The sequence below is a fragment of the Hylobates moloch genome, unplaced genomic scaffold, assembly GCF_009828535.3.
Source record: "Hylobates moloch isolate HMO894 unplaced genomic scaffold, HMol_V3 SCAFFOLD_3, whole genome shotgun sequence".
In the NCBI taxonomy this organism is placed as follows: Eukaryota; Metazoa; Chordata; class Mammalia; order Primates; family Hylobatidae; genus Hylobates; species Hylobates moloch.
In genome coordinates this window covers 93,183,587-93,209,986 of record NW_026652278.1, presented here as the reverse complement: position 1 = coordinate 93,209,986, position 26,400 = coordinate 93,183,587, and the positions used below count along the sequence as shown (strand labels likewise).

Here is a 26,400-nt window from a genome sequence, read left to right as displayed (position 1 = left end):
TTATTTACTGTTTCTATAGTATTTCCTTTTCAAGAATGTTGTATATTTGATATTATTAGTCTCTCTTTTATCTAACAATGTACATTTAAAGTTCCTCCGTGTCTTTCAATAGTTTGACAGTTTCTTTTTTAATTGCTGATAAATAATCAATTTATGGATTTACTACAATTTATCCATTTACCTATGAAAGGGCATCTTGGTTGTTTCCACGTTTTGGCAATTATAAATAAAGCTACTATCAACACTTTTGTGCAGGTTTTTGTGTGGATGTAAGTTTTCAGCTCAATTGGGTAAACACAAAGGAGCATGACTACTAAGTCATATAGTAAGAGTTGTTTAGCATTATAAGAAACTGCCAAATGAGCATGCAAAGGGGCTGTACCATTTTGCATTCCCCTGCAATTAAGGAGAATTCTTGTTGCTCCACATCTTTGTCAGCATTTAGAATTGACAGTGTTTGGGCTTTTAGCCATTCTAATAGTTGTGTAGTGATTTTTCATTGTTTTCATTTGCAGTTCCATGATTATACATGATGTTGAGCATGTTTTCATATGCTTATTTGCCATCTGTTTCATTTCTTTGGTGAGGTATTCAGATCTTTTACCCATTTTAAAAATTGGGTTATTCGTTTTCTAATTGTTGAGTTTTAAGAGTTATTTTTATATTTTGGATACAAGCCATGTATCAGATATGTGTTTGGTAAAGATATTCTCTCAGTCTGTGGCTTATCTTTTCATTCTTTTAGCAGTGTCTTTTGCAGAGCCAGAATAAAGTCAAACTTACCATTTTTTTTTTTATTTCACGAATTGTGCTTTAGGTGTTGTATGTAAAAATTAATCTTCAAACCCAAAGTTACCTAGTCTCTTCTACTTTCTTGTAAAAGTTTTATAGTTTTGCATTTTACGTTTATAACTATGATCCATTTTGAGTTATTTTTTTTTTTTTGAGATGGAGTCTCACTCTGTCACTGGAGTGCAATGGTACAATCTTGACCCACTGCAACCTCCGCCTCCCTGTTCAAGTGATTCTCCTGCCTCAGCCTCCCTAGCAGCTGAGACCACAGGCATGCGCCACCACGCCTGGCTAATTTTTGTATTTTTAGTAGAGTTGGGGTTTCACCATGTTGGTCAGGCTTGTCTCGAACTCCTGACCTTGTGATCCGCCTGCCTCAGCCTCCCAAAGTGCTGGGATTACAGGCATGAGCCACTGCGCCCAGCCCATTTTGAGTTAATTTTTGTGAGAACTGTAAAGTCTATGTCTGGATTCATTTTTTTTTTTTTTGCATTTGGATGTCCAGTTGTTTCAGCATCATTTGTTGAGAAGAGTACTCTTTCTTCATTGAGTTGCCTTTGTTCCTTTGCCAAAGATCAGTTGTGTATATTTGTGAGTCTGTTTTTGGGCTCTTTATTCTGTTTGCTTGTCTGTCTATTTTGGCAGTGCTACATGTCTTGATTACTTTAGCTTTTAGTAAGTATTGAAGTTGGGTAGTGTCAGTCCTCCAACTTCGTTGTTCTTCAACATTGTGTTGACTTCTCTGGGTCTATTAAACTTTATAAACTTTAGAAACAATTTGTTGGTATCCAGAAAATACCTTGCTGGGATTTTGATTGAGATTGCATTGAATCTATAGATTAAAGGGACAAGAACTTGTATCTTAACAATATTGTATCTTTCATTCTATGAACATGAAATATCGCTCCATTTATTTAGCTCTTATTTGCTTTCTTTCATCAGAGTAATGAACTTTTCCTCATATAGATCTTGTACATATTTTCTTTTAGATTTACACTGAAGTGTTGAAATTTCAGTGCTACTATAAATGGTGTTAATATCTATAATTTAAAATTCAAATACAAATACTTCATTGCTGGTATATAGGAAAGCAATTGCAATTAACTTTTGTGTCCTGTAAATTTGCAATAATTGTTTATTACTAGATATTGGTGATTCTTTTGGATATTCTATAGAGACAGTCACATTATCTAACAGAAAGTGTTACTTCTTCCTTCTGATTTTCTTTGCTTGTATTATTGCATTAGCTAGGACTTCCAGTATGATGTTAAATAGCGTGGTAAAAAATGGGCATGCTTGCCTTCTTCCTGATCTTAGGGAGGAAGCATTTAGGATTTCACTATAAGTATTATGTTAGCTATAAACTTTTTGTAGATTTTCTTTATCAAACTGAGGAAGCTTACTTCTATTTTATTTATAATTTACAAAGAGTTTTTTAAAATTATGGGTAGGTGTTAGATTTTGTCGAATACTTTTTCTGCATTTATTGATATGATTGTATGATTTTTCTTCTTTAGCATGTAGATTACATTAATTGATTTTTGAACATTGGACCAGCCTTACGTACCTGGAATAACCCATTTGGTTGTGGTTGTATAGTCTTTCTATACATTTATGTATGTGATTTGCTAATGTTTTGTTGAGGATTTTCACATATGTATTCATGAAAGATATTCATCTGTAGTTTTCTTTTCTTGTACTGTCTTCGTCCGGCTTTGGTATTGGAGTGATACTGGCCTCATAGAATGAGTCAGGAAATGTTACCTTTGTTTCTATCTTCTGGAAGACATCATAAAGAATTGGCATAATTTCTTAGTTAAATGTTTGGTAGAATTTGCCAAGTGAAACTATCTGAGCATAGTACCTGCTGTTTTGGAAGGTTATTAATTATTGATTCAATTTCTTTTAAATAGGCCTATTCATAATATCAATTTCTCCTTTGTGAGTTTTGGTAGATAGTGAGTTTCCAAGAATTTGTCCATATAACCTAAATGATCAAATTTGTTAGCATAAGTTATTTATAGTATTTGTTTATTGTCCCTTTATGTCCATGTGGTCAGTAGTGATGGTCCCTCTTTCTTTTTTGCAAATAGAAATAATTTTATTTCTTGCTTTCCTATTTGGACACCTTTTATTTCTTTTCTTGCTTAATTGCTCTAGCTAGGAATTCCAGTACTATGTTGAATAGAAGTGGCAAGAATGGGCATCTTTATCTTGTTCTTCATCTTAGAGGAAAATCTTTCAACTTTTCACTGTTGACTATGTAGCTGTGGGCTTGTGATAGTTGGCCATTATTGTTTTGAGGTACATTCCTTCTGTATCTAATTTGTTATTTTCATCATGAAAGAATGTTGAAAGTTTTCAAATGTTTTTCCCCATATATTGAGATTATGATATGATTTTTGCATTTTATTCTATTAATACGGTATATCACATTTATTTGCATATTTTGAACCATCTTTGCACCCCAGGGATAAGTCCCACTTGGTCATAGTGAATGATTCTTTTAATGTGCTGTAAATTCAGTTTGCTAGCATTTTATTAAAGATATTTGTATCCATATTCACCAGAGATATTGGATTGTGTTTTCTTTTCTCATAGTGTCTTTGTCTGGCTTTGGTATTAGGGTAATACTAACCTTGAAAAATTGTTCAGAAGTATTCCTTCCTCTTCAAGATTTTGGAAGAATTCGAGAAGGATTCTACTAGTTCTTTAAATGTTGGGTAGAATTAGGCCATAAAACCACTGGGTCCTGGTTTTTTCTTTTTTTTTATGGGGGATTTTATCACTGAGTCAGTCTTACTAATTACTAGTCTGTTCAGACTTTCTGTTTCTTCATGATTTAGTATTGGTGGGTTGTATGTGTCTATGAATTATCCAGTTATTTTAGGGTATCTAATTTGTGGGTGTATAAATGTTCACAGTAGTCTTTATCCTTTGTAATTTTGTGGTATCAGTTATTATGTCTCTTCTTTCTTTTTCAATGTTACTTGAGTCTTGCTGTTTTTTCTTAGTCTAGCTAAACTCTTGTTAATTATGTTTATCTTTTCAAAAAACCAAATCTTAGTTTCGTTGAACTTTTCTATGATTTTTCTAGTCTCTATTTTATGTACTTCTGCTCTAATCTTTTATTTCCTTCCTTTTACTAACTTTGGGCTCAGTTTGTTCTTTTTCTAGTTCTTTGAGGTGTGACATTACGTTATTTAGCTCTTTTGTCTTTTTTTAATGTTTACTTTATTTATTTACTTATTTATTTAGAGACAGGGTCTTGCTCTGTTGCCCAGGCTGGAGTAGAGTGGTGTGATCATAGCTCACTCCAACCTCAAACTCCTGGCCTCAAGTGATTCTCTCACTTAGCCTCCTTAGTAGCTGATATTGCAAGTGTGGGACACTGTGCCCAGCTTGAATGTAGGTTTTTATTGCTATAATCTTCCTTTTAATAACTGCTTTTGCTGCATCACATAAATTTTGGTATGTTTCCATTTTTGTGTGTCATAAGATATTTTTTGATTTCTTTTTGAATTTCTTTTTGACCCATTGTTCAGGAGTATGTTAGTTTCCACATATTTGTAAATCTTTCAATTTTTCTTCTGTTATTGATTTCTAGTTTCATGCCACTGTGATTGGCAAATACTTGATATGATTTTAGCCTTCTTAAATTTTATAAGACTTACTGGCCTAACACAAGATCTGTCCTTTAGAATATTCCATTTGCACTTGAGAAAGCTCTATATTCTCCTGCTGTTGAATGGAATATCTTGAGGCCGGGCGCGGTGGCTCACGCTTGTAATCCCAGCACTTTGGGAGGCCGAGGCGGGCGGATCACGAGGTCAGGAGATCGAGACCACGGTGAAACCCCGTCTACTAAAAATACAAAAAATTAGCCGGGCGTGGTGGTGTGCGCCTGTAGTCCCAGCTACCCGGAGAGGCTGAGGCAGGAGAATGGCGTGAACCCGGGAGGCGGAGCTTGCAGTGAGCCAAGATTGCGCCACTGCACTCCAGCCTGTGTGACAGAGTGAGACTCCGTCTCAAAAAATAAATAAATAAATGAATAGAATATCTTGTATATGTCTGTTAGGTCCATTGGCATAAAGTGTGGTTAAAATGTAAGGTTTCCTTATTTGTTTTCTGTCTGGATGATTTGTCCATTATTGAATGTAGAGTACTGAAGGCCTCTGCTATTATTGTCTTGCTGTCTATCTCTCTCTTCAGATCTATTAATATTTGTTTTATATATTTAGGTGTTGCAATGTTGGGTGTGTATATATTTGTTATATTCTCTTGAGCTTTTTTCATTATATAATAATCTTTGTCTCTTGTGACTGTTTTTGATTTAAAGTATCTGGTCTGATGTAAGTATAGCCACAAAACCATTTATTGGTTTCTAATTGCATAGAGTATCTATTTACATCCCTTCATTTATTCTGTGAGTAAGCAGCATGTAGTCTTGTTTTTTATTCATTCAGCCCTTCTGTGTCTTTGAATTGAATAATTTGATCCATTTACTTTCGAGTTACCTCTAATAAATAAGGACTTACTATTGCCATTCTGTTAATTGCTTTTTAGCTGTTTTGTAGATCCTTTGTTCTTTTATTCCCTGTTTGCTATCTTCCTTTGTGATTTGTTGATATATTTTTACTCCCCTCTAAGCATTTTATGTTTTTGATGTCATAATTCACATATTTTATATTGAATTTTATTAAGAAATTATTGTAGCTATAGGAATTTTGTTTGTCTTTTACCCTTTATTCTGTAGACATAAGTGATTTACAGACTACTGTTACAATATTATGGTATGTAATTCTACTATATACACACTTTCACCAGTGAGTTTTATACTTTCATATGTATTTGTGTTACTAGTTAGTGTCCTTTCATTTCAGATTGAAGAGCTCCCTTTATCATTTTTGTAAGGCAAGCCTGATGATGATGAACTCCCTGAGCTTTTGTTTGTCAGGGAAAGTATCACTCCTTCATTTTTGTAGACCAACTTTTCTGGGTAAAGTATTCTTGGTTGGCAGTTTTTTTTTTTCTTCAAGAACTTTGAAAATATCTTCTTACTCTCTCTTAGACTGCAAAATTTTCACTGCTGATAGCCCTATGGGGATTCTCTCTGTGTGAGGAAGCCATTCTCCTGTCTCAGCCTCCGGAGTAGCTGGGACTACAGGCGCCCGCCACAGCACCCAGCTAATTTTTTCTGTTTTTAGTAGAGACGGGGTTTCACCGTGGTCTCGATCTCCTGACCTCGTGATCCACCCACCTCGGCCTCCCAAAGTGCTAGGATTACAGGCATGAGCCACTGCGCCTGGCCCTTTTCTTCTTTTTTAATTCCTATAGTGTAAATGATAACACTCTTGATGCTGTCCCATAAATCCTGTAGGCTTTATTTATTTGTCAGAATTAAAAAATTTAAATTTTTATATATTTAGAGGAGATAACTGTGGATTTCTTACATGTATATATTGTGTCGTGGTTGAAGTCTGGGCTTTTAGTGTACCCATCACCTGAATAGTGAACATTGTATCCAATAGGTAATAGCCTTTAAAATTCCTTTTTATTCTTTATTCTTTTTTTCCTAACTGTATATTTTCAAATAACTTTCTTTAAGTTTACAGATTCTTTCTTCTCCTTGATTAATTATACAGTTGACATATTTTTTATTTATCTTTTGTAATTTTAATTTTATTAATTATATTCTTTGGCATTAAGTTTTAGGGTACATGTGCACAATGTGCAGGTTAGTTACATATGTATACATGTGCCATGTTGGTGTGCTGCACCCAGTGACTCATCATTTAACATTAGGTATATCTCCAAATGCTATCCCTCCCACCTCCCCCCACCCCACAACAGGCCCCAGTGTGTGATGTTCCCTTTCCTGTGTTCATATGTTCTCATTGTTCAATTCCCACCTATGCGTGAGAATGTGCGGTGTTTGGTTTTTTGTCCTTGTGATAGTTTTCTCAGAATGATGGTTTCTAGCTTCATCCATGTCCCTACAAAGGACATGAACTCATCATTTTTTATGGCTGCATAGTTTTCCATGGTGTATATGTGCCACATTTTCTTAATCCAGCCTATAATTGTTGGGCATTTGGGTTGGTTCCAAGTCTTTGCTATTGTGAATAGTGCCACAATAAACATACGTGTGCATGTGTCTTTATAGAAGCATGATTTATAATCCTTTGGGTATATACCCAGTAATGAGATGGCTGGGTCAAATGGTATTTCTAGTTCTAGATCCTTGAGGAATCACCACACTGTCTTCCACAATGGTTGAACTAGTTTACAGTCCCACCAAGAGTATAAAAGTGTTCCTATTTCTCCACATCCTCTCCAGCACCTGTTGTTTCCTGACTTTTTAATGATGGCCATTCTAACTGGTGTGAGATGGCATCTCATTGTAGTTTTGATTTGCATTTCTCTGACGGCCAGTGATGATGAGCATTTTTTCATGTGTCTTTTGGCTGCATAAATGTCTTCTTTTGAGAAGTGTCTATTCATACCCTTCGCACAGTTTTTGATGGGGTTGTTTGTTTTTTTCTTCTAAATTTGTTTGAGTTCATTGTAGATTCTGGATATTAGCCCTTTGTCAGATGAGTAGATTGCCTGTTCACTCTGTTGGTAGTTTCTTTTCCTGTGCAGAAGCTCTTTAGTTTAATTAGATCCCATTTGTCAATTTTGGCTTTTGTTGCCAGTGCTTTTGGTGTTTTAGACATGAAGTCCTTGCCCATGCCTATGTCCTGAATGGTATTGCCTAGGTTTTCTTCTAGGGTTTTTATGGTTTTAGGTCTAACATGTAAGTCTTTAATCAATGATGGGGTTTTCTAAATATACAATCATGTCATCTGCAAACAGGGACAATTTGACTTCCTCTTTTCCTAATTGAATACCCTTTATTTCTTTCTCTTGCCTGATTGCCGTGGCCAGAACTTCCAATACTATGTTGAATAGGAGTGGTGAGAGAGGGCATCCTTGTCTTGTGCCAGTTTTCAAAGGGAATGCTTCCAGTTTTTGCCCATTCAGTATGATATTGGCTGTGGGTTTGTCATAAATAGCTCTTATTATTTTGAGATATGTCCCATCAGTACCTAGTTTATTGAGAGTTTTTAGCATGAAGGGCTGTTGAATTTTGTCAAAGGCCTTTTCTGCATCTATTGAGATAATCATGTGGTTTTTGTCTTTGGTTCTGTTTATATGATGGATTACATTTATTGATTTGTGTATGTTGAACCAGCCTTGCATCCCAGGGATGAAGCCCACTTGATCATGGTGGATAAGCTTTTTGATGTGCTGCTGAATTTGGTTTGCCAGTATTTTATTGAGGATTTTTGCATCAATGTTCATCAGGGATATTGGTCTAAAATTCTCTTTCTTTGTTGTGTCTCTGCCAGGCTTTGGTATCAGGATGATGCTGGCCTCATAAAATGAGTTAGGGAGGATTCCCTCTTTTTCTATTGATTGGAATAGTTTCAGAAGGAATGGTACCAGCTCCTCCTTCTACCTCTGGTAGAATTTGGCTGTGAATCCGTCTGGTCCTGGACTTTTTTTGGTTGGTAAGCTATTAATTATTGCCTCCATTTCAGAGCCTGTTATTGGTCTATTCAGAGATTCATCTTCTTCCTGGTTTAGTCTTGGGCGGGTGTATGTGTCGAGGAATTTATCCATTTCTTCTAGATTTTCTAGTTTATTTTCATAGAGGTGTTTACAGTATTCTCTCTGACAGTAGTTTGTATTTCTGTGGGATCGGTGGTGATATCCCCTTTATCATTTTTTATTGCATCTATTTGATTCTTCTCTCTTTTCTTCTTTATTAGTCTTGCTAGCAGTCTATCAATTTTGTTGATCTTTTAAAAAACCAGCTCCTGGATTCATTGATTTTTTGAAGGGTTTTTTGTGTCTCTATCTCCTTCAGTTCTGCTCTGATCTTAGTTATTTCTTGCCTTCTGCTAGCTTTTGAATGTGTTTGCTCTTGCTTCTCCAGTTCTCTTAATTGTGATGTTAGGGTGTCAATTTTAGATCTTCCTGCTTTCTCTTGTGGGCATTTAGTGCTGTAAATTTCCCTCTACACACTGCTTTGAGTGTGTCCCAGAGATTCTAGTATGTTATGTCTTTGTTCTCGTTGGTTTCAAAGAACATCTTTATTTCTGCCTTCATTTTGTTATGTACCCAGTAGTCATTCAGGAGCAGGTTGTTCAGTTTCCATGTAGTTGAGCGGTTTTGAGTGAGTTTCTTAATCCTGAGTTCTAGTTTGATTGCACTGTGGTCTGAGAGACAGTTTGTTATAATTTCTGTTCTTTTACATTTGCTGAGGAGTGCTTTACTTCCAACTATGTGGTCAGTTTTGGAATAAGTGCAGCGTGGTGCTGAGAAGATTGTATATCTGTTGATTTGGGGTGGGGAGTTCTGTAGATGTCTATTAGGTCCACTTGGTGCAGAGCTGAGTTCAATTCCTGGATATTCTTATTAACTTTCTGTCTCGTTGATCTGTCTAATGTTGACAGTGTGGTGTTAAAGTCTCCCACTATTATTGTGTGGGAGTCTACGTCTCTTTCTAGGTCTCCAAGGACTTGCTTTATGAATCTGGGTCCTCCTGTATTGGGTGCATATATATTTAGGATAGTTAGCTCTTCTTGTTGAATTAATCCCTTTACCATTATGTAATGGCCTTCTTTGTCTCTTTTCATCTGTGTTGGTTTAAAGTGTGTTTTATCCGAGACTAGGATTGCAACCCCTGCCTTTTTTTGTTTTCCATTTGCTTGGTAGATCTTCCTCTATCCCTTTATTTTGAGCCTATGTGTGTCTCTGCACGTGAGATGGGTTTCCTGAATACAGCACACTGATGGGTGTTGACTCTTTATCCAGTTTGCCAGTCTGTGTCTTTTAATTGGAACATTTAGCCCATTTACATTTAAGGTTAATGTTGTTATGTGTGAATTAGATCCTGTCATTATGATGTTAGCTGGTTATTTTGCTCGTTAGTTGATGCAGTTTCTTCCTAGCCTCGATGGTCTTTACAATTTAGCATGTTTTTGCAGTGGCTGGTACCGGTTGTTCCTTTCCATGTTTAGTGCTTCCTTCAGGAGCTCTTTTAGGGCAGGCCTGGTGATGACAAAATCTCTCAGCATTTGCTTGAGTGTAAAGTATTTTATTTCTCCTGCACTTATGAAGGTTAGTTTGGCTGGATATGAAATTCTGGGTTGAAAATTCTTTTCTTTAAGAATGTTGAGGCCGGGCGTGGTGGCTCACGCCTGTAATCCCAGCACTTTGGGAGGCTGAGGCAGGTGGATCACGAGGTCAGGAAATCGAGACCATCCTGGCTAACACAGTGAAACTCCGTCTCTACTAAAAATACAAAAAATTAGCCAGGCGAGGTGGTGGGTGCCTGTAGTCCCAGCTACTCGGGAGGCTGAGGCAGGAGAATGGCATGGACCCCAGGGGGCGGAGCCTGCAGTGAGCCGAGATCCTGCCACTGCACTCTAGTCTGGGCGACAGCGAGACTCTGTCTCAAAAAAAAAAAAAAAAAAAAAAAGAATGTTGAATATTGGCCCCCACTCTCTTCTGGCTTGTAGAGTTTCTGCTGAGAGATCAGCTGTTAGTCTGATGGGCTTCTCTTTGTGGGTAACCCGACCTTTCTCTCTGGCTGCCCTTAACATTTTATCCTTCATTTCAACTTTGGTGAATCTGACAATTATGTGTCTTGGAGTTGCTGTTCTCGAGGCGTATCTTTGTGGCATTTCTGTATTTCCTGGATTTGAATGTTGGTCTGCCTTGCTAGATTGGGGAAGTTCTCCTGGATAATATCCTGCAGAGTGTTTTCCAACTTGGTTCCATTCTCCCCATCACTTTCAGGTACACCAGTCAGATTTGGTCTTTTCACATAGTCCCATATTTCTTGGAGGCTTTGTTCATTTCTTTTTATTCTTTTTTCTCTAAACTTCTCTTCTTGCTTCATTTCATTCATTTGATCTTCCATCACTGATACCTTTTCTTCCAGATGATCAAATCGGCTACTGAGGCTTGTGCATTTGTCATGTAGTTTCGTGCCTTGGTTTTCAGCTCCATCAGGTCCTTTAAGGACTTCTCTTCATTGGTTATTCTAGTTAGCCATTTGTCTAATTTTTTTAAGGTTTTTAACTTCTTTGCCATGGGTTTGAACTTCCTTTTTTAGCTCAGAGTAGTTTGATCTTCTGAAGCCTTCTTCTCTCAACTCGTCAAAGTCATCTCTGTCCACCTTTGTTCCGTTCCTGGTGAGGAGCTGCGTTCCTTTGGAGGAGGAGAGGCACTCTGATTTTTAGTTTCCGATTTTTCTGCTCTGTTTTTCCCCATCTTTGTGGTTTTATCTACCTTTGGTCTTTGATGATGGTGACATACAGATGGGGTTTTGGTGTGGATGTCCTTTCTGTTTGTTAGTTTTCTTTCGAACAGTCAGGACCCTCAGCTGCAGGTCTGTTGGAGTTTGCTGGAGGTCCACTCCAGACCCTGTTTGCCTGGGTATCAGCAGCGGAGGCTGCAGAATAGTGGATATTGGTGAACAGCAAATGCTGCTGCCTGATCGTTCCTCTGGAAGTTTTGCCTCAGAGGAGTACCCAACCATGTGAAGTGTCAGTCTGCCCTTTCTGGGGAGTGCCTCCTAGTTAGGCTACTCGGGGATCAGAGACCCATTTGTGGAGGCAGTCTGTCCGTTCTCAGATCTCCAGCTGCATGCTGGGAGAACCACTACTGTCTTCAAAGCTGTCAGACAGGGACATTTAAGTCTTCAGAGGATTCTGCTGCCTTTTGTTTGGCAATGCCCTGCCCCCTGAGGTGGAGTCTACGGAGGCAGGCAGGCCTCCTTGAGCTGTGGTGGGCTCCACCACCACCAGTTTGAGCTTCCCGGCTGCTTTGTTTACCTACTCAAGCCTGGACAATGGCGGGTGCCCCTCCCCCAGCTTCACTGTTGCCTTGCAGTTTGATCTCGGACTGCTGTGCTAGCAATGAGTGAGGGTCCGTGGGCACGGGACCCTCCGAGCCAGGCGCGGGATATAATCTCCTGGTGTGCCGTTTGCTGAAACCGTTGGAAAAGCACAGTATTAGGGTGGGAGTGACTCGATTTTCCAGGTGCCGTCTGTCACCCCTTTCTTTGACTATGAAAGGGAATTCTGTGATCCCTTGCGCTTCCCGGGTGAGGCAATGCCTCGCCCTGCTTTGGCTCATGCTCGGTGCGCTGCACCCACTATGCTGCACCCACTTTCCGATACTCCCCAGTGAGATGAACCCAGTACCTCAGTTGGAAATGCAGAAATCACCTGTCTTCTGCATCACTCACGCTGGGAGCTGTAGACTGGAGCTGTTCCTATGTGGCCATCTTGGGTCCACCCTGCCGGCATCAGAATTTCTGTATGGTTCTTCTTTATGATTTCTATCACTCTGTTAAACTTCTCATTTTGTTTGTGTATTGTTTTTCTGATTTTTGTTAAGTTGTCTATCAAGTGTTTTCTTATAGCTTACTGAGCTTCCGTAAAACTATTATTTGAATATTTTGTGAGATATTGATAGAGTCACTTCTTCTAGACTTTATGGACTAGTTTTATATGAAAACGTCTTCACCTATGGGTGGTTGTGAGTACACTAGCTAGGTGGGGTGTGGCAATTCAGGATCCAGTGAGGATGTGGCAGTTTAGCGTCCATGTAGCTTTGTTGGCTGTGGTTGATATGGGTAAAAATTTCAGTGGTGTACAGTGGCCAAGGCTGTAGGTATCTGCAACAGTGGCAAAGCTTGACTGAATTCTTCTGATCTCTTTTACTTCCCTAAGGGGAGTTGTGGCAGAGGTGACACCTCTTGATTCTGGATTTGGCTTGTGGGTGTGCTTCTAGTGACAATGGTACTAATGTCTGATGCATGATACCTGTGGAGTGGTCAAGGAGCTTGGATCTGGGAGCACAGGCATGTATGGATTGACAGTGGCTTTGGGGTCCAGATGCTAGTGTGTGCAAGTCTACTGCTGCTCTGAGGACAGTGATATGGATATCCCTGCTGCATTGATGGTTCTGGTGTCTAGAATGCAGGCACTTGTTGAATGGTTGCAGAGCCACATTCTGGAATGTGGTCACACCTGGAGAGCAACAGTTGCGTGGGCTAACTTGTTGTGGTGGTAGCTCTGATGTCTGATGCATGTGCAGTCAGAGTCTCAAAGAGGTGCAGCAGAGCCGAGGTTGCAGCCCACATGTGTACTGAGAGACTGCAGCTTCAGGGCCCTGGGCAAGGCTAGCATGTAAAGGCAGTGGCTCTGGTGACTATATTATACATGTGCATGGTGCAGCCTTAGAAATGTGGACTGGAGTGTGAACACATGCAGAGCAACAGTGGTTCCAGGATTGAGCTGTGGCTTAGCTCACTGTGGCAGTGGCTCAGATACCTGAAGCATAGGGTTCATAGAGGAGTTGCAGAGCTAGGGTTCACTGTGCAGGCTGGTGCAGAGTGAGCATGGCTCTAGGGCCTGGGATGGGCTAGCCCTCAGTGAAGGTGACTCTGGTGTCTGAGGCATGGGAGTGCATGATGCAACATTCAAGCCAGTGCTGGAGCCTGGGTACATATGGAAAGATTATGACTCTGTGGTCTGGGTCACACATGGAATTCGGGCATGGTGGCTCTGGTCCTGGGTTGGCACAACAGTGGCTCCTTCTTGGTGGTGGATGGAGCAACATTTCTCTTATCTGGGGGTTTAATGGTGGCAGTGGTTATTAGTTATCTCAGTGGTGAGAGCTGTCAGTGTTCTCTGTAGAGCAGGCTACTAGGAACCACGGTGGGACCTGTTGCATGGCTGATAGTGATAGTTCCTGCACTCTTCCTCATTCCTTGCTGTCTCCAGATGTCTCTGGTGTGCTGATTTCCTCAGCTATCCTGTCTGTGTGGTTATTCTCCATTTTTTTGCTTTACTATATTGCTGCAGCTTCTTTGAGACTTTGAGCCCTACCAAGGCCACTTTCATCCGTGGATAGCTGTCTAGTGGTTGTTTTTTTGTGGGGAGATGAAGACTAATATCTCCTACTTTCTCATCTTGCTAATGTCATTTTGTGTTCTTCCTTTTTTTCCCCCAGGAATGTTTTGTAATGGCTTTTTCTTCTTTCTGGGGACTGAATTTTCAAATTGTGGCTGAAATACTAGTTGATGTTCCTTGTAGTCCTTTACCATATTTAGGGCAGAATTTAAAATTATCTCATATGCTGTGATCAGATTACTCTTAAAATATTGTTTTATTTTGGCCAGGTGCAGTGGCTCATGCCTGTAATCCCAGCACTTTGGGAGGCCAAGATGGGCTGATCACGAGGTCAGGAGATTGAGACCATCCTGGCTAACATGGTGAAACCCTGTCTCTACTAAAAATACAAAAGAATTAGCTGGGTGTGGTGGTGGGCTCCTGTAGTCCCAGCTACTCGGGAGGCTGAGGCAGGAGAATGGCAGTGAACCTGGGAGGTGGAGCTTGCAGTGAGCTGAGATCGCGCCGCTGCACTCCAGCCTGGGAGACAGAGCGAGACTCCGTATCAAAAAAAAAAAAAATTGTTGTTTTATTTTATCATTTACTGTAACTTTTTATGTAAGCATTTTAAATTACTCTCTCTTACCTACAAAAAATTATAAATTTAATTCTTATGAAGCTGGCTTCTCCCAATATCCTATTTGAATCTTTGAGGAATATTGACTCTCTCAAAGTAAAGCCTATGTTTGACTTGGTTTCTTGGTTATACTTGATATATTTGGTACCCTGAATATATTTTACACATTTCTACTTTTCTTGCCTTTGCTTAGGGTGTTTACTTTTCATTTTTTTCTCTCTAATGAAACTCCGTGCATTCTTTAAGTCTTAGCTTCTTTATGTTTTTCTACTTTATCTTCTCGGCCCCTAAATATTTATTATTCTTCTATACCACTCTTTTGACATGTGGGATAGAAAAAATATAATTAATGTTTAGGAACTGTTGTATGCTTCTGTGTTATTTAACATTTTCTTTGTGTCATGTCTTGTTTGTCTAGCAGAAAACTTAGTGCAGGGACTGTCTTCTGTCATATACTTTTTATGTCACAAGATTGAAGAGTCTTGTGGTATTACCCCAATAGTTCATTGATTATTATGGATCATTATTATGTTGGTTCTCTTTTAAGTAGCATCTTAGGTTCTCTTTTGGATTCATTGATACAGTTGTAAAACTTAATAGGTTAGCTAGATCCTTCCCATAGACCTTATTGACTTAGCAACAGCAACTAAAGCAGTTCTCTTTTAGTATGCTATAGTCCCTCTGATATTCCATATCATAGGAAGGTCACATATATTGGACATTAATCCAGTTTTGTCTTTTACTAGATATATAGTATTGATCAAGTTATGTAACCTCTCTGAGCCTGAACTTCTTTATTTGAAAATTATGACAGTATCTTATTTTTTAGATTATTTTAAGAATAAGAGAATGCAGTATAACATGGTGATTCGCACATAATAGGTGTTTAATAAAATGGTAGCTATTCTCCTCATAAGCATTCTGTTAATAGTCATGTAGCCCTGCTAGCCCCTCTTTATGTTTGTTTAGCTTTCACATCTATAGCAGTTATATTTAGCATAGAGTTGTAACTTCAGCTATTTATAAAACTTTTAACATTTTTGACTTTTTAAATAATAGAAACTACTCATTCAATGACTAATCGATTTAATGCCATGTTGAAAGTATTTGAAAACCAGGCAAATATGTTGGAGAGGTAAGCTTTTTTGTTTTTGCATTTTATTATTTTTCTATTTTTAAAAAAATGACAGATAAAATTGTATTTTTCCATATGTAATATGTTCATTGAAAAAAGTTAGTATGTATTTATTGCAGAAATATTGAAAACATAAAGAAGAAAATAACACCTCTATCAACAAGTTTAGAATTTCTTATATCAATTTTTATGATTTTATGTATGTATAATTTTTAAATGGAAAGTTATAAACATAGAGAATGTAAAATGAAATGTAAAATATGTGCTATGGGAAAATAGTATATTGGTTCCTAAAAAAATTAAAAACAGATTTACCATATGATCCAGCAATTCCACTTCTGGGCATGAATACCCCAAAATTGAAAACAGAGTGTTGAAGGGATATTTGTACATCCATGTTTATTGCAGCATTATTCACAATAGCCAAAAGATGGAAGCAACCCACATGTGCAACAATGAATAAATGGATAAACAAAATGTGGCATATACATATAATGAAATTCTTATTGAGTCTTAAAAAGAAAGGAAATTCTAATACATGCTACAACATGTATGAACCCTGAGGACATTCTGCTAAGTATAATAAGCCAGCTACAAAAAAGACAAATGTAATTATTCCTCTTACATGAGGTATCTAGAGTAGTGTCAAATTCATAGACACAGAAGATAGAATGATGGTTGCCAGCGGGTGCAGGAGGGGGAAATGGGGAGTTACTGTTTGATGCACACAAAGCTTCAGTTTTACATGAGGAGAAGAGTTCTGGAGATTGGTTGTAAAATAATGTAAAGTTACCTAACACTGCTGAACTGTACACTTAAAATGATTAAGATGGTAAATTTTATGTTATATGTATTTTTCCATAGTTAAAAAAGTTAAAAGTTACAATGATACAAAATGTAATTTGTGAATATTTTTTCACCTGTAAACTCATATAATTTCTTTTTAAAATAAATGTTTTATTTTTTATTGACAAAATTATATATATTTATGGTATAAAATGTGATGTTTTTATATATGCATACCTTGTGGAATGGCTAAATCAAGCTATGTAACAGACCCAAAATCCTCACATACATATCTTTTTTTTCTGGTGAAAACACTTAAAAACTACTCTCTAGAAACTTTCCCTTTGTCTGGCTGAAATTTTGTACCCTTTCACCAACATCTCCCCATTTTTCCCCAACCCCAGCCTCTGGTAACCAGCATTCTGTTCTCTATTTCCATGAGTTTGACTTTTTAGGGTTCTGCATATAAGTGAGATCATGCAGTAATTGTCTTTCTGTACCTGACTTCTTAGGGTAATGCCCTTCAGTTTCATCCATGTTGTTGCAGATGACAGGATTTACTTATTTTTTAAGGCTGGATAATATTTTATATATATATATATGGATAATATTTTATATATATGGATAATATTTTTTATATATATATATATATCTTCCACATGTTCTTTATCTATTTTACATTTATGGACACTTAGGTTGATTCCATATTGTAGTTATTGTGAATAATACTGCAGTGAACATAGGAGTATGGGTATCTATCTACTCAACATGATTTATCCCATTTCCTTTAGATGTATACTCAGAAGTGGAATTGCTTGTTCATTCGGTAGTTCTATTTTTATCTTTTTTGAATAATCTCCATACTGTTTTCCATAAAGCTGTACTAATTTACATTCTCACTAACAGTGTATAAGAGTTCCCTTTTCTCCACATTCTTGCCAGTACTTATGTTTTTTCTTTTTGATAATAGCCATTTTTTTGATAACAGATGTGAGGTAATATTACATGGTGGTTTAAATTTACTTTTCCTTGATGATTAGTGATGTTGAACATTTTTTTCATATACCCTGTTGACCAATTCATATGTCTTTTTTTGAGAAATATCAAGCCATTTGACCATTTTTAAATGGGGTTGTTTTCTTGTAGTTGAGTTGAGCTCCTTTTACATCTTGGATATTAAACTCTTATCAGATGTATGGTTTGCAAATATTTTCTCCCATTCCATAGGTTGTATCTTTATTCCATTGATTGTTTCCTTTGCTCTACAGAAACTGTTTAGCTTCAGGCAGTCCCATTTGTCTATTTTTGCTTTCGTTACCTGTGCTTTTGGGGTCATATCAAAAAAATCTTTTCCAAGACCAATGTCAAGAAGTTTTCACCCTGTTTTCTTCAAGTAGTTTTACAGTTTCAGGTTTTACATTTAAGTTTTTAATTCATTTTGGGTCTATTTTTGTATATGAGATGAGATAAGGACCTATTTCATTCTTCTGCAGTCTCTTCAACATAATTTATTGAAGAGACATTCTTTTCCTAATTATGTGTTTTTGGACATTTGTCAAAGAACAGTTGACCATATATATGTGAATTTATTTCTGGGCTCTCTATTCTGTTCCATTGGCTATGTCTGTTTTTTTTTTCCTTTTTCTAAATTATACTTTAAGTTCTGGGGCACATGTTCAGAATGTGCAGGTTTGTTACATAGGTATACATGTGCCATGGTGGTTTGCTGCACCTATCAACCTGTCATCTACATTAGGTATTTCTCCTAATGCTATCCTTCCTTAGGCCCCCACCCCCTGATAGGCCCCGGTGTGTGATGTTCCCCTCCCTGTGTCCATGTGTGCTTATTGTTCCACTCCCACTTATGAGTGAGATCATGCGGTGTTTGATTTTCTGTTCTTGTGTTAGTTTGCTGAGAATGATGGTTTCCAGTTTCATCTATGTCCCTGCAAAGGACATGATCTCATCCTTTTTTATGGCTGCATAGTATTCCATGGTGTATATGTGCTACATTTTCTTTATCCAGTGTATCATTGATGGGCACTTGGGTTGGTTCCAAGTCTGCCATTGTGAACAGTGCTGCAATAACATACGTGTGCATGTGTTTTTATAGTAGAATAATTTATAATTCTTTGGGTATATACCCAGTAATGGGATTGCTGGGTCAAATGGTATTTCTAGTTCTAGATTCTTGAGGAATCACCACACTGTCTTCCACAATGGTTGAACTAATTTACACTCCCACCAGCAGTGTAAAAGTGTTCTTATTTCTTCACGTAATCTCCAGCATCTGTTGTTTCCTGACTTTTTAATGATTGCCATTCTAACTGGTGTGAGATGGTATCTCATCGTGGTTTTGATTTGCATTTCTCTAATGACCAGTGATGATGAGCATATTTTTATAAGTTTGTTGGCTACATAAATGTCTTGAGAAGCGTCTATTCATATTCTTCACCCACTTTTTGATGGGGTTGTTTTTTTCTTGTAAATTTGTTTAAATTCTTTGTAGATTCTGAATATTAGCCCTTTGTAAGATGGATAGATTGCAAAAATTTTCTCCCATTCTGTAGGTTACCTGTTCAGTCTAATGATAGTTTCTTTTGCTGTGCATAAGTTCTTTAGTTTAATTAGATCCCATTTGTCAATTTTGGCTTTTGTTGCCATTGTTTTTGGTGTTTTAGTCATGAAGTCTTTGTCCATGCCTATGTCCTGAATGGTATTGCCTAGGTTTTCTTCTAGGGTTTTTATGGTTTTAGGTCTTACGTTTAAGTGTCTAATCCATCTTGAGTTAATTTTTGTATAAGGTGTAAGGGATCTAGTTTCAGTTTTCTGCCTATGGCTAGCCAGTTTTCCCAATACCATTTATTAAATAGGAAATCCTTTCTCCACTGCTTGTTTTTGTCAGGTTTGTCAAAGATCATATGGTTATAGATGTGTGGTATTATTTCTGAGGCCCCTGTTCTGTTCCATTGGTCTGTGTATCTGTTTTGGTACCAGTACCATGCTGTTTTGGTTACTGTAGCCTTGTAGTATAGTTTGAAGTCACGTAGCATGATGCCTCCAGCTTTATTCTTTTTGCTTAGGATTATCTTGGCTATGAGGGCTCTTTTTTGGTTCCATATGAATTTAAAGTAGTTTTTTTTCTAATTCTGTGAAGAAAGTCAATAGTAGCTTGATGGGTATAGCATTGAATCTATAAATTACTTTGGGCAGTATGACCATTTTGATGATATTGATTCTTCCTATCCATGAGCATGGAATGTTTTTCCATTTGTTTGTTTCCTCTCTTATTTCCTTGAGTGGTGGTTTGTAGTTCTCCTTGAAGAGGTTCTTCACATCCCTTGTAGGTTGTATTCCTAGGTATTTTATTCTCTTTGCAGCAGTTGTGAATGGGAGTTCACTCGTGATTTGGCTCTCTGTCTGTTCTTGGTGTATAGGAATACTTGTGATTTTTGTATATTGATTTTGTATCCTGAGACTTTGCTGAAATTGCTCAGCTTAAGGAGATTTTGGGCTGAGACAGTGGGGTTTTCTAAATAAACAATCATGTCATCTGCAAAGAGAGACAGTTTGACTTCCTCTTTTCTTAATTGAATACACTTCATTTCTTTCTCTTGCCTCATTGCCCTGGCCAGAACTTCCAATACTATGTTGAATAGGAGTGGTGAGAGAGGGCATCCTTGTCTTTTGCAAGTTTTCAAAGGGAATGATTCCAGTTTCTGGCCATTCAGTATGATATTGGCTGTGGGTTTGTCATAAATAGCTCTTATTATTTTGAGATACATTCAATCAATGGCTAGTTTATTGAGAATTTTTAGCATGAAGCGCTGTTGAATTTTGTTGAAGGCCTTTTCTGCATCTATTTACATAATCATGTGGTTTTTGTCATTGATTCTGTTTATGTGATGGATTACGTTTATTCATTTGTGTATGTTGAACCAGCCTTGCATCCCAGGGATGAAGCTCACTTGATCGTGGTGGACAAGCTTTTTGATGTGCTTCTGGATTCAGTTTATCAGTATTTTATTGAGGATTTTCTAATCGATGTTCATCAGGGATATTGGCCTAAAATTTTCTTTTTTTGTTGTGTCTCTGCCAGGTCTTGGTATCAGGAAGATGCTGACCTCATAAAATGAGTTATGGAGGATTCTCTCTTTTTTCTATTGTTTGGAATAGTTTCAGAAGGAATGGTACCAGCTCCTCTTTGTACCTCTGGTAGAATTTGGCTGTGAATCCGTCTGGTCCTGGACTTTTTTTGGTTGGCGGGCTATTAATTACTGCCTCCATTTCAGAACTTGTAATTGGTCTATTCAGGGATTCAACTTCTTCCTGGTTTAGTCTTGGGAGGGTGCATGTGTCCTGGAATTTATCCATTTCTTCTAGATTTTCTAGTTTATTTGCATAGAGGTGTTTATAGTATTCTCTGATGGTAGTTTGTATTTCTGTGGGATCAGTGGTGATATCCCCTTAATCATTTTTTATTGTGTCTGTTTGATTTTTCTCCCTTTTCTTCTTTATTAATCTGGCTAGCAGTCTATCTATTGTGTAGATCTTTTCAAAAAAACAGCTCCTGGATTCACTGATTTTTTGAAGGGTTTTTTGTGTCTCTATCTCCTTCAGTTCTGCTCTGATATTAGTTATTTCTTGTCTTCTTCTAGCTTTTGAATTTGTTTGCTCTCGCTTCTCTTGTTCTTTTAATTGTGATGTTAGGTTGTTGGTTTTAGATCTTTCCTGCTTTCTCTTGTGGGCATTTAGTGCTGTAAATTTCCCTTTATACACTGCTTTAAATGTGTCCCAGAGACTCTCGTATGTTGTGTCTTTATTCTCATTGGTTTCAAAGAACATCTTTATTCCTGCCTTCATTTCATTATTTACCCAGTAGTCATTCAGGAGTAAGTTGTTCAGTTTCCATGTAGCTGTGTGGTTTTGAGTAAGTTTCTTACTCCTGAGGTCTAATTTGATTGCGCTGTGGTCTGAGAGACTGTTTGTTATGATTTCTGTTCTCTTGCATTTGCTGAGGAGTATTTTACTTCCAATTATGTGGTCAATCTTAGAATAAGTGCAATGTGGTGCTGGGAAGAATGTATATTCTGTTGATTTGTGGTGGAAAGTTCTGTAGATGTCTATTAGTTCTGCTTGGTCTAGAGCTGAGTTCAAGTCCTGGATATCCTTGTTAATTTTCTGTCTCGTTGATTTGTCTAATATTGACAGTGGGGTGTTAAAGTCTCCCACTATTATTGTGTGGGAGTCTAAGTCTCTTTGTAGGTCTTTAAGGACTTTCTTTATGAATCTGGGTGCTCCTGTATTGGGTGCATATATATTTAGGATAGTTAGCTCTTCTTGCTGCATTGATCCCTTTATGATTATGTAATGCCCTTCTTTGTCTCTTTTGATTTCTGCTGGTTTAAAGTCTGTTTTATCAGAGACTAGGATTGCAACCCCTGCTTTTTTTTGCTTTCCATTTGCTTGATAAATCTTCCGCCATCCCTTTATTTTGAGCCTATGTGTGTCTGCATGTGAGATGGGTCTCTTGCACACCAATGGGTCTTTACTCTTTGTCCAATTTGCCAGTCTGTGTCTTTTAATTGCGGCATTTAGCTAATTTACATTAAAGGTTAATATCGATATGTGTGAATTTGAGCCTGTCATTATGATGCTAGCTGGTTATTTTGCCCGTTAGTTGATGCAGTTTCTTCATAGTCTCGATGGTCTTTACAATTTGGTATGTTTTTGCAGTGGCTGGTACCGGTTGTTCCTTTCTATGTTTAGTGCTTCCTTCAGGAGCTCTTTTAGGGCAGGCCTGGTGGTGACAAAATCTCTCAGCATTTGCTTGTCTGTAAAGTATTTTATTTCTCCTTTGCTTAGGAAGCTTAGTTTGGCTGGATATGAAATTCTGGGCTGAAAATTCTTTTCTTTAAGAATGTTGAATATCGGCCCCCGTTCTCTTCTGGCTTGTATGTTTTCTGCTGAGAGATCTGCTGTTAGTCTAATGGGCTTCTCTTTGTGGGTAACCCGACCTTTCTCTCTGGCTGCCCTTAACGTTTTTTTTTTTTTTTCATTTCAACCTTGGTGAATCTGACAATTATGTGTCTTGGGGTTGCTCTTCTCGAGGAATATCTTTGTGGCATTCTCTGTATTTCCTGAATTTGAATGTTGGCCTGCCTATTCAATTCTCCTGTATAATATCCTGAAGAGTGTTTTCCAACTTGGTTCAATTCTCCCTGTCACTTTCAGGTACATGAATCAGATGTAGATTTAGTCTTTTCACATAGTCCCATATTTCTTGGAGGTTTTGTTTGTTTCTTTTCACTCTTTTTTTGTCTAATCTTGTCTTCTTGCTTTATTTCATTGAGTTGATCTTCAATCTCAGATATCCTTTCTTCTGCTTGATCAATTCAGCTATTGATACTTGTGTATGCTTCACAAAGTTCTCGTGCTGTGTTTTTCTGCTCCATCAGGTCATTTATGTTCTTCTCTAAACTGGGTATTCTAGTTAGCAATTCCTGTAACCTTTTTTCAAGGTTCTTAGCTTCCTGGCATTGGGTTAGAACATGCTCCTTTAGCTCAGAGGAGTTTGTTATTACCCACCTTCTGAAGCATACTTCTGTCAATTCATCAAACTCATTCTCCATCCAGTTTTGTTCCCTTGCTGGTGAGCAGTTGTGATCCTTTGCAGTAGAAGAGGTGTTCTGGTTTTTGGAATTTTCAGCCTTTTTGCGCTGGTTTCTCCCTATCTTCGTGGATTTATCTACATTTGGTCTGTGATGTTGGTGATGTTGATACTATTTCTTTCTGTTTGTTAGTGTTCTTTCTAACAGGCCCCTCTGCTGCAAGTCTGCTGGAGTTTGCTGGAGGTCCACTCCAGACCCTGTTTGCCTGGTTATCACCAGCAGAGGCTGTAGAACAACAAAGATTGCTGCCTGTTCCTGCCTCCGGAAGCTTCATCCCAGAGGGGCACCAGGCAGATGCCAGCCAGAGCTCTCCTGTATGAGGCATCTGTTGGCCCCTACTGGGAGGTATCTCCCAGTCTGGATACATGGATGGTCAGGGACCCACGTGAGAAGGCAGTCTGTCCGTTATCAGCGCTTGAACACTTTGCTGGGAGAAATGCTCCTCTCTTCGGAGCTGTCAGGCAGGGATGTTTAAGTCTGCTGAAGCTGCGCCCACAGTCGCCCCTTCCCCCAGGTGCTCTGTCCCAGGGAGCTGCGGTGGGCTTCAACCAGTTCGAACTTCCTGGCGGCTTGGCTTTGTTTACACTGTAAGGTAAAACCACCTACTCAAGCCTCAGCAATGGCAGATGCCCCTCCCCCTACCAAGGTCTAGTGTCCCAGGTTGACCTTAGACTGCTGTGCTAGCAGAGAGAATTTCAAGCCAGTGGATCTTAGTTTGCTGGGCTCCGTGGGGGTGGGACCTGTTAAGCCAGGTACCAAGAGAATTTCCTAGTCTGCTGGTGGCGAAGACCATGGGAAAAGCACAGTGTCTGGGCCAGAATGCACCATTTCTCCCAGTACAGTCTCTCACAGCTTTCCTTGGCTAGGGAAGGGAAATCCCCTGACCCCTTGCACTTCCCAGGTGAGGCGACACCCCACCCTGCTTCAGCTCATCCTCCATGGGCTGCACCCACTGTCCAACCAGTCCCAGTGAGATGTACTGGGTACCTCAGTTGGAAATGTAGGAATCATCCACCTTCTGTGTTGATCTCGCTGGGAGCTGCAGACTGGAGCTGTTCCTATTAGGCCATCTTTTTGGCTGTATCTGTTTTGATGCTAGGGTCATGCAGTTTTGATTACTATAGCTTTGTGTATTAGATTTTGAGATAGTGTGATGCCTCCACCTTTGTTCTTTTTGCTTATGATTGCTTTGGCTACTCAGGATCTTTTGTGGTCCCATATGAATTTTAGGATCTATTTTTATTTCTGTGAAAAATGTCATTGAAATTTTCTAGGGATTACATTGAATCTGTAGGTTATTTTGGGTAGCACGAACATTTTAACGATATTGTTTCAACTCATGAATATGGGATGCATTTTCAATTCTTTGTGTGTTCCTCAATTTATTTCATCAACATCTTATGGTTTGCAGTGCAACAGATCTTTCACTTCTTTGATTAAGTGTACTCCCAAGTATTTTATTTCTTTTTATGCTATTATAAATGGGATTGTTTTCTTTATTTCTTTTTTAGATAGTTTGTTATTAATTTATAGAAACACAACTGATTTTTGAATTGGTTTTCGTATCCTGCAACTTTGTTGGATTCATTTGTTCTGCAAGTTTTTGGGGGCATCTTTAGAATTTTCTATATAGGAGAGTACATCATCTGGAAACAAATATGATTTTACTTATTCTTTTTCTGTTTTGATGCATTTTATTTGTTTTTCTTGACTAACTGCCCTGGCGTGGACTTCTAGTACGTGTTGAATAGAAGTGGTGAGAGTGGGTATCCTTGTTTTTGATCTTAGAGGAAAAGCTTTAAACTTTTCACTGTTGAGTATAATAATGTTAGCTATGGGGTTCTGATATATGGATTTTATTATATTAAGGTACATTCCTTCTATACCTATTTATTGATGGGTCTTATTATGAAAGGATGTTGAATTTTGTCAAATGCTTTTTCTGCATCTTATGATCATATGGTTTTGTCTTTCATTCTGCTAATATGATACACAACATTTATTCATTTGCTGAATCATCCTTGCACTCCAGGGATAAATTCCACTTGATCATGGTGAATGATCCCTTTAATGTACTGTTAAATTTGTTTTGCTGGTATTGTGTTGAAGATTTTTACATCTATATTCATGAGGCATATTGGCCTGTAATTTTCTTTTCTTTTGATATCCATGTCTGACTTTGTTATCAGGGTGATTGATGAAGACTTGTAAAATAGTTTGGAAGTATTTCTTCCTCTTCAAGATTTTTGAAGAGTTTGAGAAGGATTGTATTAGTTCTTCTTTAAATATTTGGCAGAATTCAGCCATGAAGCCAGGGAGTCTTGGGCATTTCTTTGATAGGAGATTTTTTTATTATTGATTGACTCTTCTTGGTCATTATTGGTCTTTTCAGATTTTATTTCTTCAGTCTTGGCAGGTTGTATGTTTCCAGGAATTTACTCATTTTCTTCTAGGTTGTTCAGTTTGTTAGAATGTAATTTTTTTGTGGTAGTTTCTTATTATCTTTTTTTATTTCTATGGTATCAGTTGTAATGTCTCATTTTTCTTTACTGAGGTTATTTGGGCCTTCTCTCTCTTTTTTCTTAGTCCAGCTAAAGATTTGCTGATTTTATCTTTTCAGAAAACTTTTAGTTTTGTTAACCTTTTCTATTGCTTTTCTAGTCTCTATTATTTATTTATGCTTTTTTTTTTTTTTTTTTTGAGATGGAGTTTTGCTTTTTCACCCAGGCTGGAGTGCAGTGGCGCTATCTTGGCTCACTGCAAACTCCGCCTCCCGGGTTCATGCATTCTCCTGCCTCAGCCTCCTGAGTAGCTGAGACTATAGGTGCCCGCCACAACGCCTGGCTAATTTTTTGTATTTTTAGTAAAGACGGGGTTTCACCGTGTTAGCCAGGATGGTCTTGATCTGACCTTGTGATCTGCCCGCCTTGGCCTCCCAAAGTGCTGGGATTACAGGCACGAGCCACCACGCCCGGCCTATTTCTGCTCTTTGTAATTTTCTTCCTTATATGAACTATTGGCTTAATTTGTTATTTTTCTAGTTCTTTGATGTATCACATTAGGTTATTTATTTGAGATCATTATTTCTTTTTTAAGTAGACGTCTATTGCAATAAACTTCCCACTTAGAACTGCTTTTGCTGCATTTCATGAGTTTTAGTATGTTTTATTTCCATTTTTGTTTGTCTCAAGATACTTTCTGATTTCCCTTTGGATTTCTTTTTTGACTCATCATTTGTTGAGGAGTGTGTTAATTTCTACATATTTGTGAATTTTTCCAGTTTTTCTTCTGTCATTGATTTCTAGTTTCAAATTATTGTCATTGGAAAATATACTTGATATGACTTCAGTCTTCTTAAGTATATTAAGACATGTTTTGTGGCCTAACACATAACGTATCATGGGAAATATTTCGTATTCA

At 37.9% G+C, this 26,400-nt stretch overlaps 1 protein-coding gene across 6 annotated transcripts in view; it reads left to right on the top strand.

Annotated features, from left to right (window-relative positions):
• The window catches only part of LOC116461870 (coiled-coil domain-containing protein 7), a 204,172-nt gene that overhangs the window by 69,298 nt on the left and 108,474 nt on the right, over window positions 1–26,400 (top strand). For all 6 annotated transcript variants that reach the window (XR_009212861.1, XM_058436562.1, XM_058436565.1 and 3 more), the window contains exon 10: window positions 15,448–15,523. Coding sequence is in view for 5 of the 6 variants with exons in the window: in XM_058436562.1 (XP_058292545.1) it covers window positions 15,448–15,523 (76 nt within the window). In the remaining variant the exon portion in view is untranslated. The remainder of the gene's footprint in view (window positions 1–15,447; window positions 15,524–26,400) is intronic.